The sequence below is a fragment of the Cariama cristata genome, unplaced genomic scaffold (assembly GCF_000690535.1).
Source record: "Cariama cristata isolate BGI_N322 unplaced genomic scaffold, ASM69053v1 scaffold2290, whole genome shotgun sequence".
Taxonomy (NCBI): Eukaryota; Metazoa; Chordata; class Aves; order Cariamiformes; family Cariamidae; genus Cariama; species Cariama cristata.
In genome coordinates this window covers 76,425-93,253 of record NW_009592802.1, presented here as the reverse complement: position 1 = coordinate 93,253, position 16,829 = coordinate 76,425, and the positions used below count along the sequence as shown (strand labels likewise).

The window sequence follows — 16,829 nt, the reverse complement described above, 5'->3', positions numbered from 1 at the left end:
TTAGAAGGGGAAAATGTGGTCTGGGGTAGAGTGTTTGAAAAATACCGGGAGGATGGAAGAGGAAAGTCACAAAATATTCTCTGAAACAAAAGCAGGTGTAGATTCTGTCCAGAATTTTGAAGATCAGTGCACAACTGAAATACTCTTTCAAGTCTACTCCTATTTAGAGGCCTATCTCAACATATCTTCATCTGTCTTTTATTTCATTATATACTGAATTAGTGTAATTTTTAAAAATGGAAAATACCTGGATAATGCTAGTTTTAATAAAGATGCATCTGCATTTATGGATGAGTGCAAAAATTACCTTTCAAATTTATTTGTTCACTAGCATATGAATAGTTTTAAGCATTAATTCAGCCTCTACTTGCTGTGATGAAAATCTGAACACTGGATTTGCTTTTAGCTCAGGAGTCTGACTTCTTGTTGAAATTGTTTAGATTGCTGTTTTAAATACATTAGCACAGACTCTTTGTTCATCCTGAAACAGTTACAGTTTCCTTGAGGAAACAGCATCTCAAAATGTTACTCGTGACATTTTCTGAGGAAGTTGCATTTAAACAATAGAAGAGAAAGAGTAGAGCAATTCTTTGCTGTGTTCCAGGAGGAAACTCATTATTTACACATGATGAAACTATGCTGAATATGAGATGTTCAGTTTTCAGTGTTTGTAGGGTATGAAGAACATGAGATACCAATGTGTTACTAGTGTAATCTTTTTTTCTTTTTCTTTCTTCACACAAATCAGTGCTCAGTGAATCAGAAGCAATTTACTGAATGCTTGAAAGTTACGTAGGTATACTTGAGTTGCAGTTGACTTCCTGGAAAGCATCTTCGCTTTTAGTACTGAAATGCGTTGGCAGCAGAATTTTTGGATCTTTCTGAAGAGTAGAAATTCCTGTGGAGGTGGCTTTAAAGTACTTACTGTTTAAATGATTTACCAAGAGGAATGATGAGGTTTGCCCATGAATGAAATTTCCTGCATACATTTCTGATAGATTACTGAGTTTTCTTAGGAGAGGTGACTATTATAAAAGAGCTATTATCTTCTAAATTTTACTTGCAGTTTGTCAATCTGTGGTGGTTTCTCTTATTTTCCCCTCATTATTCCCCGCTTTTCCACTTCTCATATCAAAGAACTATTACATCTTTGTATTGTCTCCTCTTGTCAGTTTGACTTCTTACTAGTTTTTGCATTTGCAGAGGCGAAGGTTAAACATTTGCCTTTTTAATAAGTCTTTCTGTAATAACAGATCCTCCCACTTTGGCAGCCTAATAGATGGATGAAACTGCTAACCTGGGGAATAAGTTTCAGTAGTCTGCTGTTCAGGCACCTGGAAGATAACACAAATGCTTTTGTTCAATTCTGCAGACCCCCACCAGTGAGTGAAAGTGCACCAAAAGGAACTGTGGTCACAGTTGTTACAGCGGCCGCCTTGAACCAGACAATTGTATATTCAATCGTTTCAGGAAACGAAGAGGGTAAGTACTAATATTTCGGCCTTAGTGGTTATGCTGAACCTAGTGCATACATCAGAAGTCGTCAAGAAATCCTAATTAGAAATAAAGTTGCTGAGGTGAAATCCCACCTCATCGACACAAGCAGGAGGGACTACTGTTATCAAGCCTTTAGAGATCAGCTAAAGATCAGATTCCTAGTGCATACATCAGAAGTCGTCAAGAAATCCTAATTAGAAATAAAGTTGCTGAGGTGAAATCCCACCTCATCGACACAAGCAGGAGGGACTGCTGTTATCAAGCCTTTAGGATCAGATTAGTTAGCAGAATTGCAATAAAAATTAAAATACAATGAAATTCTCACTGATGTGAAAATTCCTATCAGCGCCACATGGTGTGAATCCGTGGCGCTGATAGGAATATAAGAATATTACTGAAATAAGAATATAAATAGCTGTGATGGAGTTGTACTTCTTGCTTAGAAATCTGTTTTAAGGCATTGTAGACTTTGCCATGCTGTTGCCACAAGTATGAGATTAGAGCCTGATAATTAAACAAAACATCACTCCTGCATTTGCATCCTTCTCGGGTACTGTCCGTGATCCACCTCGAAACCTCTACAAAACGACAGTAAATTATTTGGAGGGATGTGGATAAATTCTCCATCCCATCCTCCATTTTGTGAGAGTGGGCTGTTCGTCTTGTCTCCTCTTGCCAGGCTGTCCTCAAGTTGGTTATTCCAGTACCAGGTCAGATTCAGCTGCTGTGCTCCTTTGAAGACAGCTTCAAAGAGGAGTTACATGGGCTTTTAGAGGACTGAGGGAGGGATGGGAATGACTTTCTGAAGGTAGCGTCGTCACCAAAATAGAAGCACTTAGGCATTAAAAAAAAAAAAAAAGAGTTTATGCATCTTAGAAAGTTACTTCTGGTTTTGTTGGTTTTCAGATGTGTTTGCTATTAATAACAGAACAGGCGTGATCTCAGTTAAAAAGTCTCTGGATTATGAAAGTGTGAAAAGTTACGAGCTTCGAGTTCAAGCGGACTCCTTACAAGTGGTACGATCCAATCTGCGTGTCCCTTCCAAAAGTAAGTTTAAAAATCCTTATTTTTCAGTCTCTTTGTAGTATACACATATTGTTAATTTTTGAGGATACTGGTGACTGCACTCTAGTTATTTTTTGAGGATATTGCTAACTGCTAGTGACCTTGTTTTGTTACCAGAAGTACCGCGGTGATGATGGTACGTGAGCAGCAGAGAATGCATTTGTGGATCTCTCTGCTTGCCTTCCATATGTGGAGCTGATCAGTCTGGAGCTAAATCCACACAAATCGTGTCCATGTTACACAGTTGTAGGTCTCACTGACACAGACAGAAGTCATATTTATATATAAACAGAGAGCTGATGGCGCTAATTGAACGTTTTCAGTGTAACTGGGGCTTTTTGTGATGGAATGTCACTTTTTTGTAAACACATTATACAGCCCAAATGCAGACTTCCTCCCTGCTGGGCTACTAACATTGCAGCAAATGTTGGGACACAGAGGAATGGGGAACACATACGCAGCAAGAGCGACGGGAAGAAAAAGACTCCTTCGGCACCCCTGGGGGTCTGCATGGAGATTATTGCAACCCTGACTGAGAGCAAACTGGAGGCAAGGACCTGCTGCGACAAAGACAAGAAGGTTCTTTGCAGCATCTCTAGGCAGGAAGGAGTTTACTTACAAACGGTTTTGCTTTGGCTCTGTCTCATGGTGAGGGTTTTCTATTTCTCTTTAATGGTTTTCTTTTTCTAATAAAGGTAATTTGGAAGGTCTTTTGGTGATTTTTATCATCCTCCCTGTAAGGAAACGGTCTCGGAAGTACCTGGCTCACTTAGCGTCCTAGCCCATCCTGTACAACTTCCTATTTAAGCCACAGTTGGACCCTAGTTAAAAAACCCAAACCTTATACCAAGAAGTATTTTGGTACACGTTTTCACACAGACTTTGTTTGTTATCTCAGGTTTTGTGGGGAGTTTTGTGTATTTTTGGTCTCTGCAAGTCGCAGTTTTTCCGTGCTCTAGCTAAGGAGCGTCACGGATGCAATGAAAATAAGGCCAGGGCGGTGGACTGTTGCACTGAGAAGAGGGCAGTGAGGAATTGAACCTTTGTTTAAAGGCTATGGAAATGTTACTTCCTTTCATTTCAAATTGAATGTAAGTTTATTGCAAGTCATCATTCTGCAGTCACAGTTATTCCAGTGTGAGCTGTGGCCCAGATGTGTTGCAGGTGGCTGGAGCTTTTTTCTCCTCTGCTGCCACTACTGTTAATCGTAGAGCAAATCTTTAGCACTGGAAAAAAAAAGCCAAGGCTTATCCTGACCAACAACACTCCTATAAACTAATAGGTTAAGGGGAAAACTTTAGCCTCTTTTGTTTATAAATATCTGTCCAAGAGGCACTGCCGTACCATCTCATTGCATTCCCCCTTGTGTTAGTTGAGGAATCCCCAGGAGGCCAGGCTTTGGGTACCTGCTGTTCAGTGAAGTGTGCGTATAATTCATTCAAAAAAGGACATCACGTTGGTATTTTGAAACCATGAAATACAAATGGAGTTCAGATTTACTACAGACTTCAGTTTTATGCAGATAAGCAATATTTAGTTACTTCTCAATCCAGGGAGATGAGCAGGGGGAGATACCATAAGCGCTATGTCTGTACCAGCCTGTTCCTAAACATCAGTGAGATTTGGGCACTTAACAAAGTGTGTACGTAATAAAACCTTACAGTTTCTGGAAGCCCCCAGTAATATAACGAGCAATTTTAGTTTGAGTGCAGCTTTTAAAGCCTTGATGCTGTAGAGATGATGCTGCCACAGATTTTGTTTTGATCTCTGTTCCCACAGAGGTCTGCATGGCAAGCTAGGGGCAAAAAAATTTCCATCCGTCTTTCATCTGCCCTAATGTTCGACTGTCACCTTTCCACCTGCCCCGAGTAAGAGGTAATTCCTTGTGCCTGTGTCCAGGCACAGAGAGCACTGGGCAAATTGGGACTCGGAGCCCAAGGTGATCCCTTTTTCTCCTTTGCTGCAGGGAGAAGTGAGCTGCGTCAGCTTTCTTGCTTTTGCTCCTCACTCTGGGCTCTTTGGCTGGCATATTGGCAGGCAGAGAGCCAGAGTGCCACCCCGTTATTGTCAAAGGTGACAAAGATGTTCCGTGACAGACAGAGTCTTTCCCACGCTGCAGGTTGTGAGCCACAGAGTGGACGGTCTGAGGGTTACCAAGGAAGGGCCGCCTTTAACTAACTGGGCTGATTCGGCTGTACTTTTTCTATAATTAGTCTTCTAATTATTGTTCTAATGGATGCAATAATAGCCAGGAGTATTAGGAAACCCATCTCTAGTTTGTTTCAGTACCAGTTTGCTGCATATGGGTAAGAGTATCGTGCATAGATTAAAGATCGAAATTCAGATTTTTCAGGATAGTAGTTTAAAGAGGATGCAAATCTGTTCCTTCTGTATAAAGATGCTACTGTAGAACCTCCTTGCAATACTGAAATTGGTACTTCATGAAAACTTGCTTACAGATTTTTAAAGTTCTTAAAAATATTAGACTTAATGGGCTCAAGTATGTGTGAACATGCCGTAAAATTGGGCAATAGACTGTAGCCTGAGACATTGTCTGGGGGACGGCAGTTAAAATACATTCATCAGGCTTTCTGATACTACCCACGTAACCAGCAGAAGATTTTTGGAAATCGAGCGTGTATTATCATGGGTATTTCTTCTTCCTTAAGAAAGAATTGAGCACGTGTGTGGTGTAACACATAGGGATTATTCAGTGGTCAGAAGTTTAATTGTATTAAGAGCAAGGTAAGATTATGTGTACTGTTATAGCCACCATCGATGATGGAGAGGGAGAGAAAGAGCGAGCTAGTGCCAGTTGACTGCATTTCTTTGTGCCTGGGAGAGGTCCGGTTAAGGTTATGTTCTGTAAAATGCATCCAGGCCATACGCAGTGAGGACGTAAGGCTTCTCTGCAGCTTTCAGCTTTTTTCAAATCTTTCTCTGACGTGGAAGGAGTCGGCAGGTTCCAGCAGAAGTCTTTGGGCAGACCTCTCCCGTCAGGGCAGCAGAGGCCTCTGTATCCTTCTGACTCATAGGCTGCACTGCAGCAGTTCTCCCAACTGGGCAGCAGTTTTAAGAAGGTGATGGCTGAATTATTTTATTCAGGGATACTTGATAATGACTAGAGTTTTAATTCGGTCGATTTTAAAGGAAGACATGCAGTTGCTGTATGTTTTTGGATATCCATGAGTATACAGCATGTAGTAGGTTTTGAATATGCTAGATGGGTAGCTAAAGAATTTGGTAGATGCATGTTTTTAAAATACTTCACAAGTATCTGGCTAACTAAATCACTTAGGTCTTTACAACGGAGGTCCCTTGACCTCTAGATTTAATGCCTACATATGTGTGATTTATGTCTTTCCATTTTCTCGGCACCTTTTTCTTTCTTGATGAGATTTAATCAGGTTAAATGCTACTTCTGAGTTTCTGGCCACTGAATTGATGAACTACAGTGGAAGGCGATGAGACAGAATTAATGCACCACTGTGGACTTTGGTGATGTTGAAATGAAGAACTGCTTTGGAGATAGGTGACTTTGAATACACTTCTCTGGAATTATGTGACATTGAATTAATACACCACTCTGACACTCAATGACAATGAATTGCTGCCAGTTCCAATGTTAGATACCACTGAATCAGTGAACCGTTCTGGAATTCGTTGACAGTAAATTGATGACCTGCTCTGGAGCTGCAATCATGAGCCCTTCTGGAGCTAGATAACACAGCACTGCTGTGATGAGCTGCTCAGCCACAAAACAGTGCTGAATTTTACAAAACTCAGAAGCTAGGTACCAAATTGTTTTTAACTGGATGGTATTATAGAAGATAATGATATAGAAGTAGGAGTTTGAGTTTTCATCTGTGCAGCAGAAAAGTGTATGATACTGCATTAAGTGTAACGAAGCTTGTCATTCAGTGGTAGTGCCAACTGATAGCATAGTAATAACTGAATAAATAAATGAGGAGAGAAAGTAAATTGAGATGTCCTTTGGAGTATGAGAACATAAAACTGGTGACCTAAACTGGGTTTTTAAAATATGATGCTAAGTCATGCAAAATCACGCTCGCTCTTTTAGTGGCATTGGACTCCTTAAATGAGTTACTTTAACTGAAACTTTATGTTATGAAGTAGCAGTGTTTTTTTACTTCATTTGAATGGAAGGAGAGTTAGGTTTTCTGATGATAGTGAATTTAAAAGGTTGGAATTCTGGCTTGAGGAATCAGCAACTGGTGATGCTGAACCCTGTAAGACCTTCAGTATTAACGGCCTTCTCCAATTCAGTTAAATTTAGCAGCCTGGGTTTTTTTCTGTCTGCGCTTTGCTTCTTTGACTGTCTATCACAATAGACCTTAGTCCAGTTGTATACTGTAGGTTAAATTAAGGTTGTGATTATTAGCTTCCAAATGGAAGCTTTCAGTTCTCCCTCAATGGATAAGATGAAAAAACCCTGAAATATAGGGGGAACATCACAAAACTGTGTGTGGCAGGGTGAGTTCTGCAGTTGGAAGGTGCTGTCCTGTAATCTGTCACGGAGCGAGCAGCTCCTTCCTCCCAGAAAGAATTGCAAATTAGTAAGCTGAAGGGATCGTATCGGTACAATTAATCATTTACTAAACCAGAAGTACTTCTCGAACGAGAACAGGAGAAGCATCATCTTTTACCTCATTTCAGCACTGTCAGCTGTTCGCAAAGTTGTCACTGCATCTCAGTGTCCTGCAGTTTGATACCCAGGGAAGTTGCCATCAGAGCAATAATCCTGTTGTGGCAAGGAAGGAAGGGGCAGGAGGAAGCAGAGGGGTTGACAGTTGCCATCAGAGCAATAATCCTGTTGTGGCGAGGAAGCAGAGGGGTTGACATGAAAGCAGAGGAAGAAGCGAAGAGAAAGTGCTGCCTAAACGTAGTAAGAGCAAGCAGTGGTATGTGTCTGTGTATAGACAAGTAAGGGTGAGGAGAGGGTTTTACCACCAAAGTAAACATAGTCCCAGTTTTAAGAATACAAAATGGGCATTTGGTCCCTGTGCCAGGCTGTGGGCACTGTGGTGGGAGACACCAAGGCTGCTTCCCACTTGGATCTAGAGAGGAGGGGATATTTACAAGAAAGCCAGAATATGTTTGCTTTTGATCACCGCTTCCACATTCCTCCGAGTACAGAAGTGGAGGATTTGATCTCATGTTTTCCAGTGTTCACAGTTTCCAGCATCTGAGAAGAGCACATCTTTTCATTCCCCAACTCCAAATAGGTGACCCTTTCAACCTGCCACGGCGCTCTCGCTCGCTGAACTGCTACCGACAGCAGTTGTCATTTGCTCTCTTCTCTTGACTTATCGTTGCCATGGTGTCATGCATCACACGTTGCACGGCATCACCCGTCCTCCGTGGCTGCTCAGCAAGGTAGCCTCCTGTCTGTCTGCAAATGGACATGGATGCAAACAGCAAAATGAAACCTTACATGCAAAGGTGTTGCCGGTTGGCACCACCGTGTGGAAGGTTTGTCTTCATTAGAAGTTACCTGTGTTAACAGCTTGTAGCTCAATCAGTTGTTGACAGGGAGGCCAGAGGGAGTATTTTTGACTGCAGGTAGTTCTACTGTAGATTTAGTCTTGTTTTGGTTGTCTCCAAGACTGACTGTGAGATGACTCTGCCTCCCAAGTAAGTTATGTTCTCGTGGCAGGGGTGAAAAGGAGAATTTCTTGTGTCATGGACTTGTAAGTACAGTGCAGCTCTCTCCTACATCTCTCATCTTGTCGCCTGCATCTTCATTTGGAAACTTCTGACATCGCTTACAGTCCTGCTGTCATCTCTCTTGCCTCCTCTTTTTTATTTTTGCTTACACTCTTGCTGACTTGATGGGCTCTTTTTGGAAAGGAGGAGCAGCAAGCGTGCATTTCACATTCCTAGAGATGCAAGAATAATGACAGAACCACATGGTTGGTTTTACTGTCTTTTAAGAGGAATCAGAAAGAAATGAAAAGCACCATGAACAATGAATTTGTTATTTTTTACAGTTGTGCTTGCACTGCCTTGGTAAGCAGATTTCTTTTTTAGAAAGGACAAGTACCGCCTTTGTGTTTGCATCCAGCGTGCTACAGGTGAGAACTAAAACACGATATCCCTCCAAACACTCATGGGTGCGGCAGAATTCAGAGTAGCATGAATTTTTATTAAAAATCAATTTAGAAGTAGAATTCAACAAGCAAGAGGGAAGGTATCTGAAGAATGTTAGACCAGCTGAGGGGGCGAATACGCTTCCGTGTTTTTTCATTTCAGTCAGGTGTGCTAAATATTACATTCACTGCCAGTTGTCTCTATGTGATCTTAGTAGAGATGTTTTTGTTTTGGTATCAAAAGATTTTTAAGCAAAAATGCACCTTTCAATTTGTTATTTACATGTTTTATTCATTCACTTAGAACTCTCTTTCGCCTTTGGCACAGCCCCGAGCAAGAAGAGGTGCATGCGGATTCCCCAGGCGTACGCGCTGCCCCGACGAGGGTCATTTCTGTGGTCAAATTGCTGCTGTAATCCCAGCTGCGAGGCAGGGCTTTGCTGTGGGTGTTGCAGGGTAAAAGAACAGTTCTGTCTCTCCTGTAACGTTTTTGGTTTTCTAATCGCAAAATAAACCTTTGGGAATCATAAAGCGAAAAAGGATAAAACCAGTTTTGCAACCAAAATTCTGCAACTGCTCCATACTAAATGGGAACGATAGTTTTAATAAGTATGAAAATGAATTGTATATCCCTGTACGCTTGACTTTTCAAGTAGCCTTACACTTTTAGTTTCAAACATGTTGCAAAAGTTTGTGCTGATGGTGTTTTGTAAGTTGGCTGCCATGCCAGTCCCTGCATCCAGGAGACGTGACAGATGGACCAAATACGCTGCAGAGCCTAAAGAGCTGCGAATCTGCCTCCTCTGCCGTACAACTCTGCGGTAGTTTCACTGAAAGCCACTGGGACAAACTTCAAATTTCTCTGGGCAACAAAGCAATGTATTTTTAGAGAGATTGCCTAGAATGTGAGCTCCCTTTCAATGAATTACTTGGTAGAAAAAGATGTTTTAGTTTTATTTCAATCAGACCTTGGATCAGTGCCGTTCCAAATACCTTGCTGGTTAAGTCTCGTCAAAGCTGCTTTTTGCGCTGTTCTTGATCAGCTACAGCATATGAGGAGCTTCTTCAGGCTTTGTGGGCACGCGCTGATTTAGATCGCAATGCCACCGAAAAAGAATTGGTGTCGATTCCTATTTGGTTCTGCCAAATTTAGTAAGGCGAGATTGAGCGCAGCTGCAGTTCGGTTTAGTTTACCTGCCGAAGCACAGTGTCTGCTCGACAGACTTGTAAGACAGTAGTAAAGCGAGGTACTGTTGAACTCTGTCAAATTACACTTCTCATTCCCAGTTTGATTAAAACGAACTTTTAAAAGAGAAGAATCTGCTGTTACATACTGCAGAACAAACAGCCACTGCTTAAGCTCGGTGCAGGGGTTTTTATGTTACAATTATCGATGCGTGAAGAGCAGCCGTATCAATGGCTGTTTGGCATATTGTAGAAGACAAGCGCATATCACTCGTGAAAGCATAATGTAAAAGAAATCTGGTAACACTCAAAGCATAGTTGACACTGTCACAGCGTTCAAAAAACATTGCTATAGTTCCACTTAATTTCTGCAGCCTGGTGAGAAACTGCAGACTCACATGAATCGGGCGCGTTATTAGCACTGCTTAGATAAGCAGTGGGACTGGAAAAGTGTTTTCAACAAGCGTGTCTGGGAAAAACTTCTGGAAATGCTAGTACACAGTAGTTCTGAGCAGCTCCCTGGAGTTTTTGTTGTTGTTTTTGTTTTCTGTCTTAGTCATTCATGATGTGCTAGTTTTATGTGTTTCAGAGGATCCTCAGGTTTCCTTCAGAGCAGCTTTCAGGATGTTTTCACTCTCCTTAAGCAAATCACAGAAGCTGAAAGATCCAAAGGCCTCGTCTTCTAGTCTTGGGAGCAATTAGTTAGCTGGAGCAGTGCATGCAATATGTTTGGTTCTTACAAGCAGAAGGTAACTTGGAAGCAGCTGCAGTTCTGTAGGCTCTGAGCACTGCAGTGCCTCTCAGGGGGGTCTGGAAAAGAGAAGGCAAATGGGACACGGGAGACCTTGCAGGAGATCGTGGTGTGGAAACTTCCTTTGCAGCCTGTTTTCTGGGAGGCTGACTTGACCTTCGTGACTGTTGAACTAATTGGTGTGAGAAACCCAGACAATAAATGCGTCTTAGCGATAAAAATGTGCTGTAAAACTAAAGAAACTGTTTGCTTGTCAAATATTATCTGCATACTTTGTGTGCAGGGAAGCACTTACTGCCCTTACAGCTGACGGCGGGCAGTTCTAGCACTCAATCCATGTTTTTCTCTGCTCTTTTTGACCACCTTGGCAGTCCGGTGCTGCTTTGTCCAGGGAAAGATGCTTTATCTTCTTTCACCTGGCCAGCTATTTAGGTAGCTGAGTCACGGTAATAAGAATTATACTTTGATTGCATGAGGCATGAGGTCTCGCAGGAAGTACGACGGAGGAGTAAATTCTGGTTTCAACCACTGGAATCCCTGAAAATGTAACTGGAGCTGGGTTCCAGATCTAGAATACCAAAGAAGCAAGGTTTTCCATACACGGGGATACAAAATTTCCCCTCTGCGAGGCAAGTGTAAATATTGGTGTCCTTTGGTGTTCACTGTCCTACGTGCAAGAGTATCAATAACTAACCGTGCACATCATATAGCGGATGCTGTTGCCTCCTTTCGGGTACCAGAAAAGAGGGCTAGACCCACACACAAACAATATTTGGAACAAGCATTAACGCATTTGGAATATGAAGGGGGAAAAAAAAGGTGTCTAATGCCGGAGTCTAACCTAGACTCTGTAAGAACATGTCAAGTTGGTTGGCCTTTTCAATCAGGCAGGGCGCTGGAGGTGCAGGGATGCTGGATGTGGGAGCACCATACATACCCTGGGTCTCTGGGCACCAGAGCCCCGCGTGCAGGGGATATCCGACCGAATCAAGCAGAGTGGCTGGCGAAATCCCCATGGCGAAGGGGCTGGCATGACCTTTGCACGTGTGGCACCGTTTCTGATGAGGGACTTGGATGTGCGCTGCTTCTAGGCTTATCCGATGTGAGAATAAGGCAAGTTCTGTAAGCGGCTGGGAGTCATTCGCTACGGCCAGCTGTAGGTTGGAATTGGATAAAAAGCACGCGGTAGGGAGGAGTTCACAGATGCCACGTTCCCCTCCGCCTGCCAGAAAGAATGAAAGATAAGCTGTGTATAAAATTCAGGCAGTAAGATAAAATGAAGGTATGTGTTTAATTCAACGTTAACGATGCTAATGTTGGTCTGTATGTATGCAAGATATTTAACTTGCTTTGTGCTTAACGTAATAACTTTCATTTCTCATTTTCAAAGCGTTCAACCATCACTAAACAAATCAGCGTTTTGGCAGCTCGGAGAACTACCAGCAAATTAAACAAATGTTTTTGAGCAAATTGCAAAGCAAACTTTGCACGAGGCTAAGCCACCTCACCAAAACTGGCTTGAAATGATGAAGCTAGTGAGTACTACGCAAAAGATGTTTAATTTGCGTTAGAGAGCGCTAGTGCAGGTTAGCAAATGCCTAGTCCTTCTGACACCGAACGTGAGACAATTAGGATCTTCCCTCCAGCAGTAAACTGGTGCCAGCCATTGATAGAACTGGTTATTAACTCTGCAGGGCAAGGTCACTTAGACACATTGCCTGTGATCCTGCTGCGGTTGCCTTCTGCCCTAAAGGGTGTAGCTGCAGCGAAAAAGCCCGCCTGGGAATCTCATTTTTCTCAACAGGGCTGCAGTTTCGAACTGTAACTTAGTATTGCAGCCAGGAACAGTGGGGACCCGGTTTAACGAGAGAGATTTGACTATTCGTAGGACCTCACAATACCTCTTTGACTGAAATTTTTCTTCGCCGTAATAAATAACATAGTCACGGTAAGAAGCGTTCTTTTAAAATGGATGTAAGCAAACTAGGGGCGATTACAGATAGACCATTATGTCCACATTACACACATTCAGATGTTGGATTAGGTTTGGTTTTTTTTCCCATCCATAGAAAGAGAGCTTGTCATGAACTCATTTTCCCATGAAGTAACAGCACCTACAAGTTGTTTAACATACCGGCGCAGATCAGTGTGGAAGGCGAATAATTGATTGTTCCTCTGAGGAAATGTCATTTCCTTTTTTTCTTTCCTTTCTCATTTTTTTCTGCTCTCCATACTAATGCATTGGATGGCATTTTAAATGTTTTTCTCAGATTTCGGTTACGTTTATGAAGTCTTCATTTGTTTCCTGTCCATTGGACCATCAGATAGACAGAATATCTTCAGTGACTTTGACAGTCTAAGAAATAATCTGGCTTTTAATTTTTTTGTCCCCTAAAGATACAGCTACGAAGCTCTTACTAAATGAGCCTGTGTTTTGAAGCTAACTCAGATCAGCATGGCACCTGTGCAACATTTAAATTACTCTGGCACCGAAACAAGTTGGGAAAACCAACTCTGAAATGAAGCAATTTATCACTTGAAAATGTGGTTTTAATGAACTGGATATCATCATTTCCAGCAATCTTTCTGAATTATACAATTCTGAAAGAGACAAACAGATGTTGGTATAGATTACTGCGCAGTTGAATCTTTTTTGCAGTAGGTCCATAGATTTTGCTAGATGTTTTTTCCTTGCAGAAGAAGAGAGATGTTTATTGTTCAATGGGGTGGATCAGTAACTGTTTAATAAAACACAAATTAACAGGGGTATGTTGCTTGACGATGTGTTGAACCTCTAGAGGGGAAGTAATACTTCCCGAGTTCCCCTGGGCCAGGCCAGATTTGTGATGAAGACAGGCTTAGGCATGCATTCAATTAAGCCAGTAAATTCGTTAGGTGATGAGGCTGCTTAGCCAGCGCTGTTGTAGGACCATTTGTGAGTTTACAGACACCACGGCAGAATCACCCATTAAGTATTTGCGTGGGAGTTAGTAATAATTAAAATATATAAAGCAAGCTGCATGTGAAGTGGAAAAAGCAAGCTGCTGCTTGCAACATAGCGGCTGGTACACATCACCTGTTCAGTGCCTCTTTGTAACACTTGTGAGAATTTAACGTGACCAGAATCTGTGTAACTAAAGTACAATATTCTTACTTTTCTATTTATTTGAAAATTAGTTACAAGTCTTTTCTTATATTTTCCCCAAAGAGTTTGCTTTCTAAAGAAAGCCGTGACAGCTTTTTGCTTATGGGCACATTCAGATAGGCCTAATAGCAAAGTGCAGGTGTACAGATAATGGGAATCATTTTCCATAAAGATACAAATTTCAGCTCCAAGTTGAATCAAGATTAATTTAAAAAAAAATGGTAAATGCAGAAGCAATAAAGGTAGATTAAAAAAAAAAAGGCATGAAATCCGTTGCCTGCCTTCAAGTTCCTACTTTTCGTACCAAATGTGCTATTATTTCTAATGTATTTCTTTTTACAGTATTATCCATACACTTATTTTACGTTATCTGTTTGGGCTGTAAATGTATGAACTCCAGTAGGTGTTAAAGATTTATTGCAAAATGTTCTACGTATACTTTTCATTCCCTCTTTTAGGTAATACAGCCAAGGTATTTATTGAAGTGAAGGATGAAAACGACCATGTGCCTGTCTTTACCAAAAAAATGTACATTGGAGGAGTGTCCGAAGATGCCAAAATGTTTTCGTCTGTGCTTAAAGTTAAGGTAAGACTGACAATTTTTTAAATAACATTCACTTCCAGTGGGAAAGTATTTACTCACTGGTTTGATTTTTCGCAGGAGGTTACAAAATACATTTCCTCTAAAACTGCTTGAGCTTCTCAGACACTAGCAGTAATTTCCATTTGATTTCTTCTTATCAACAAGCAGAGTGAGCACAGACGGGTAATTCTTCTTATGAAATCAGTGTTTGAGTATGAATAGGAGTGTGATGGTTTCCATTTGTGTGCGTATGACTGACATGCATCGGCCCAGTATTCCAGCAGTTACTGACGCAAGGTTGATTTTGAGCTTAAAAGACAGGTTTTATTTCTGTTGAACTTCATGTGCCCGGTTTTTGTGTGACGATTTGTAGCTATCATTTTAGATATGTTAATATTGAGAGGATTCTTGTATGCTCAACGTTAGTTTTTACCTTAAGTTTTTCTGGCTGCTTCTTTGGCAGCAGGATGTTTATGCTTTAAAAAGCAGAGAACAATTTCTGTTTCAGGTCAGCAAAGCAATTTCAGGTCTGTGCACTGTGACACAATTGTGAGTCAAATTGACTATCCGTAGGGGTTTTTTTTAAAAAAAAAAAAACACAAACTTCAAGCAAAGATAATATGTAGACTGTAATTAGCATCAGACATAAAAATAGCTTAGGATAAAAGCTATTTGTTTTCTATAAAATGCTTTGTGATGCAACCTTTTGTGCTAGAGACAGCTTGAGTCGCCAGGACTTTCCAAGTCAGCTTGTTTCCTCTGCCTTTGGTTTGTTATCTCAGCAGGCCTCCTGCGTCTTTTTTCACCTGAAGTGTCAGTGGAATAGCTTTGAAGTTGCTGGTTCTAGCTTATGCATGACAGGGCACAGAAATATGACCTGCGACAAGTTTTACTTTGACCTCATGATGTGTTTAGAGCACCAGGAATGAAATAGAGAATATCAGAGCTTATTAAAGTTGTCCATTGCTTTTTTGTTTCGTGGCAGTCCTTCCCAAAGTAAGCCCAGAAATGACAGAAAAGTGGGAAATTGTTAAGCGTTGACTATTGGATAGAAGCCTCTGTAGATGAAATTTGTTTACTTTGTGACCTAGCCCAGAGTATTGGTTTGTTTGGTTGGGGTTTGTTTTGTTTTACAGTGCTTATCATGGGCAAGTTTTCGTCCCCAGGGTATCCATATTGGTCTTTTCTAGAAACACATACAGCAGTTCAAGTAAACAGCCGGGAATTTACTGAAGATAACTTGGGAAGGGAACATTAGAGCATATAAATCTGCCCTACACCAATTCTTCCCAGCTTCCTCCGCGGGCAGATTATGTTTGAGGCCATAGCAGGTAGGGACAGACCTACTGAACAGAGCTGCTCTGGCATTTCCCATTACAGGCTGCCCCGGGGTAGTGCCAAGGCTGAGCTTGTGCTTGCTGGTCTCCCAACTGCAAAAACGTGAAGGAGCCTTAATACCACTTTGCCCCAAGTTGTGTTGCTGGCGTAGCAAAGGATGCTGTTCAGCGGGCAGTGTGAAACCTTGCCCGATGGAAAGACCTGTGCCCAGCCTGCAGGGTAATTTGGGGAACCGGATGAGATCAGATCAGTTGGCAGATCAAAGTTAGTGCAACTTCTCTCGTAGGATTATGGGGAGAACGTGGAGGGGTTAAAAAGAAGTAGCAATCCTGGATGAAAGGGGAGGTGCAGGGAGGAATTATGATGGGAGGAGACACAAGATACGCATTGGTAGCTGGAACGAGTGATTAGCCCAGAAAGCTTGTTGAAAAGGTGTTGTTACTTACCTCTGCTCTATCAGCTGTGAAGACTCAGTTCAGATTCTGTAAACAAAGCCAAAAAAAGTCATCTAGCGTGTGCAATGCCTATGTTTACTGTAAAAATTTATTTCTATGTGATTAAAGAAATTGTAAGGCGAGCAATAAAGCAACATTGTTTGTTGGAAATGATACATTCAGGAAAAGAATTGCAGAATTTCCTTCTATCAATTTCTTTGCCTCCATCTTCTGTATTGAAGTTTTAAGGTACATCAGATTTCTATGCTATATAAAATAGATTCTGAAGTATAACCGGATGCCTGCTCAATTCAATGAAATGGAAATTCTAGATGTGCAAATTAAAGAAATAGTGGGAGTAGTGCTGTTAGGGTGATCTGAGACCGTAATTGAGCAGAGTTTTGGAGGTGGGGGTAATATTTTTGTTAGTGTCTTTTTTTTCCAGACATTTTGCTGATTATTGCTTCTGGCTACGAACTTTAAACTGAAGCTCTAACATACTCAAAAAATAGGAAACCCAAAATTGTGTCAAATCCATGAACTTTAGAAGTGCTGAAGATAACAGTACTGCCCAAAGTTACTGGAGTAGATGGTACTGAATAGCAGAGTTACTTAGATAAAGGAGTGTTATGCGTGTGAAAGTCAATGAAACAGGAGACACAAGTATAAAATTGCATTTAGAGTTGATCGTACAAAACATGAACAGGCTGTGAAATCCATT

At 41.4% G+C, this 16,829-nt stretch overlaps 1 protein-coding gene across 1 annotated transcript in view; it reads left to right on the top strand.

The window, feature by feature from the left end:
* Window positions 1–1,373: 1,373 nt before the first annotated feature.
* Window positions 1,374–16,829, top strand: part of LOC104157882 (protocadherin-15-like) — a 79,867-nt gene continuing 64,411 nt past the window's right edge. Inside the window, exons 1-3 of the mRNA XM_009695431.1 lie at window positions 1,374–1,482; window positions 2,404–2,544; window positions 14,212–14,339. Coding sequence (XP_009693733.1) covers window positions 14,280–14,339 — 60 coding nt within the window. The 5' untranslated portion in view covers window positions 1,374–1,482; window positions 2,404–2,544; window positions 14,212–14,279. The remainder of the gene's footprint in view (window positions 1,483–2,403; window positions 2,545–14,211; window positions 14,340–16,829) is intronic.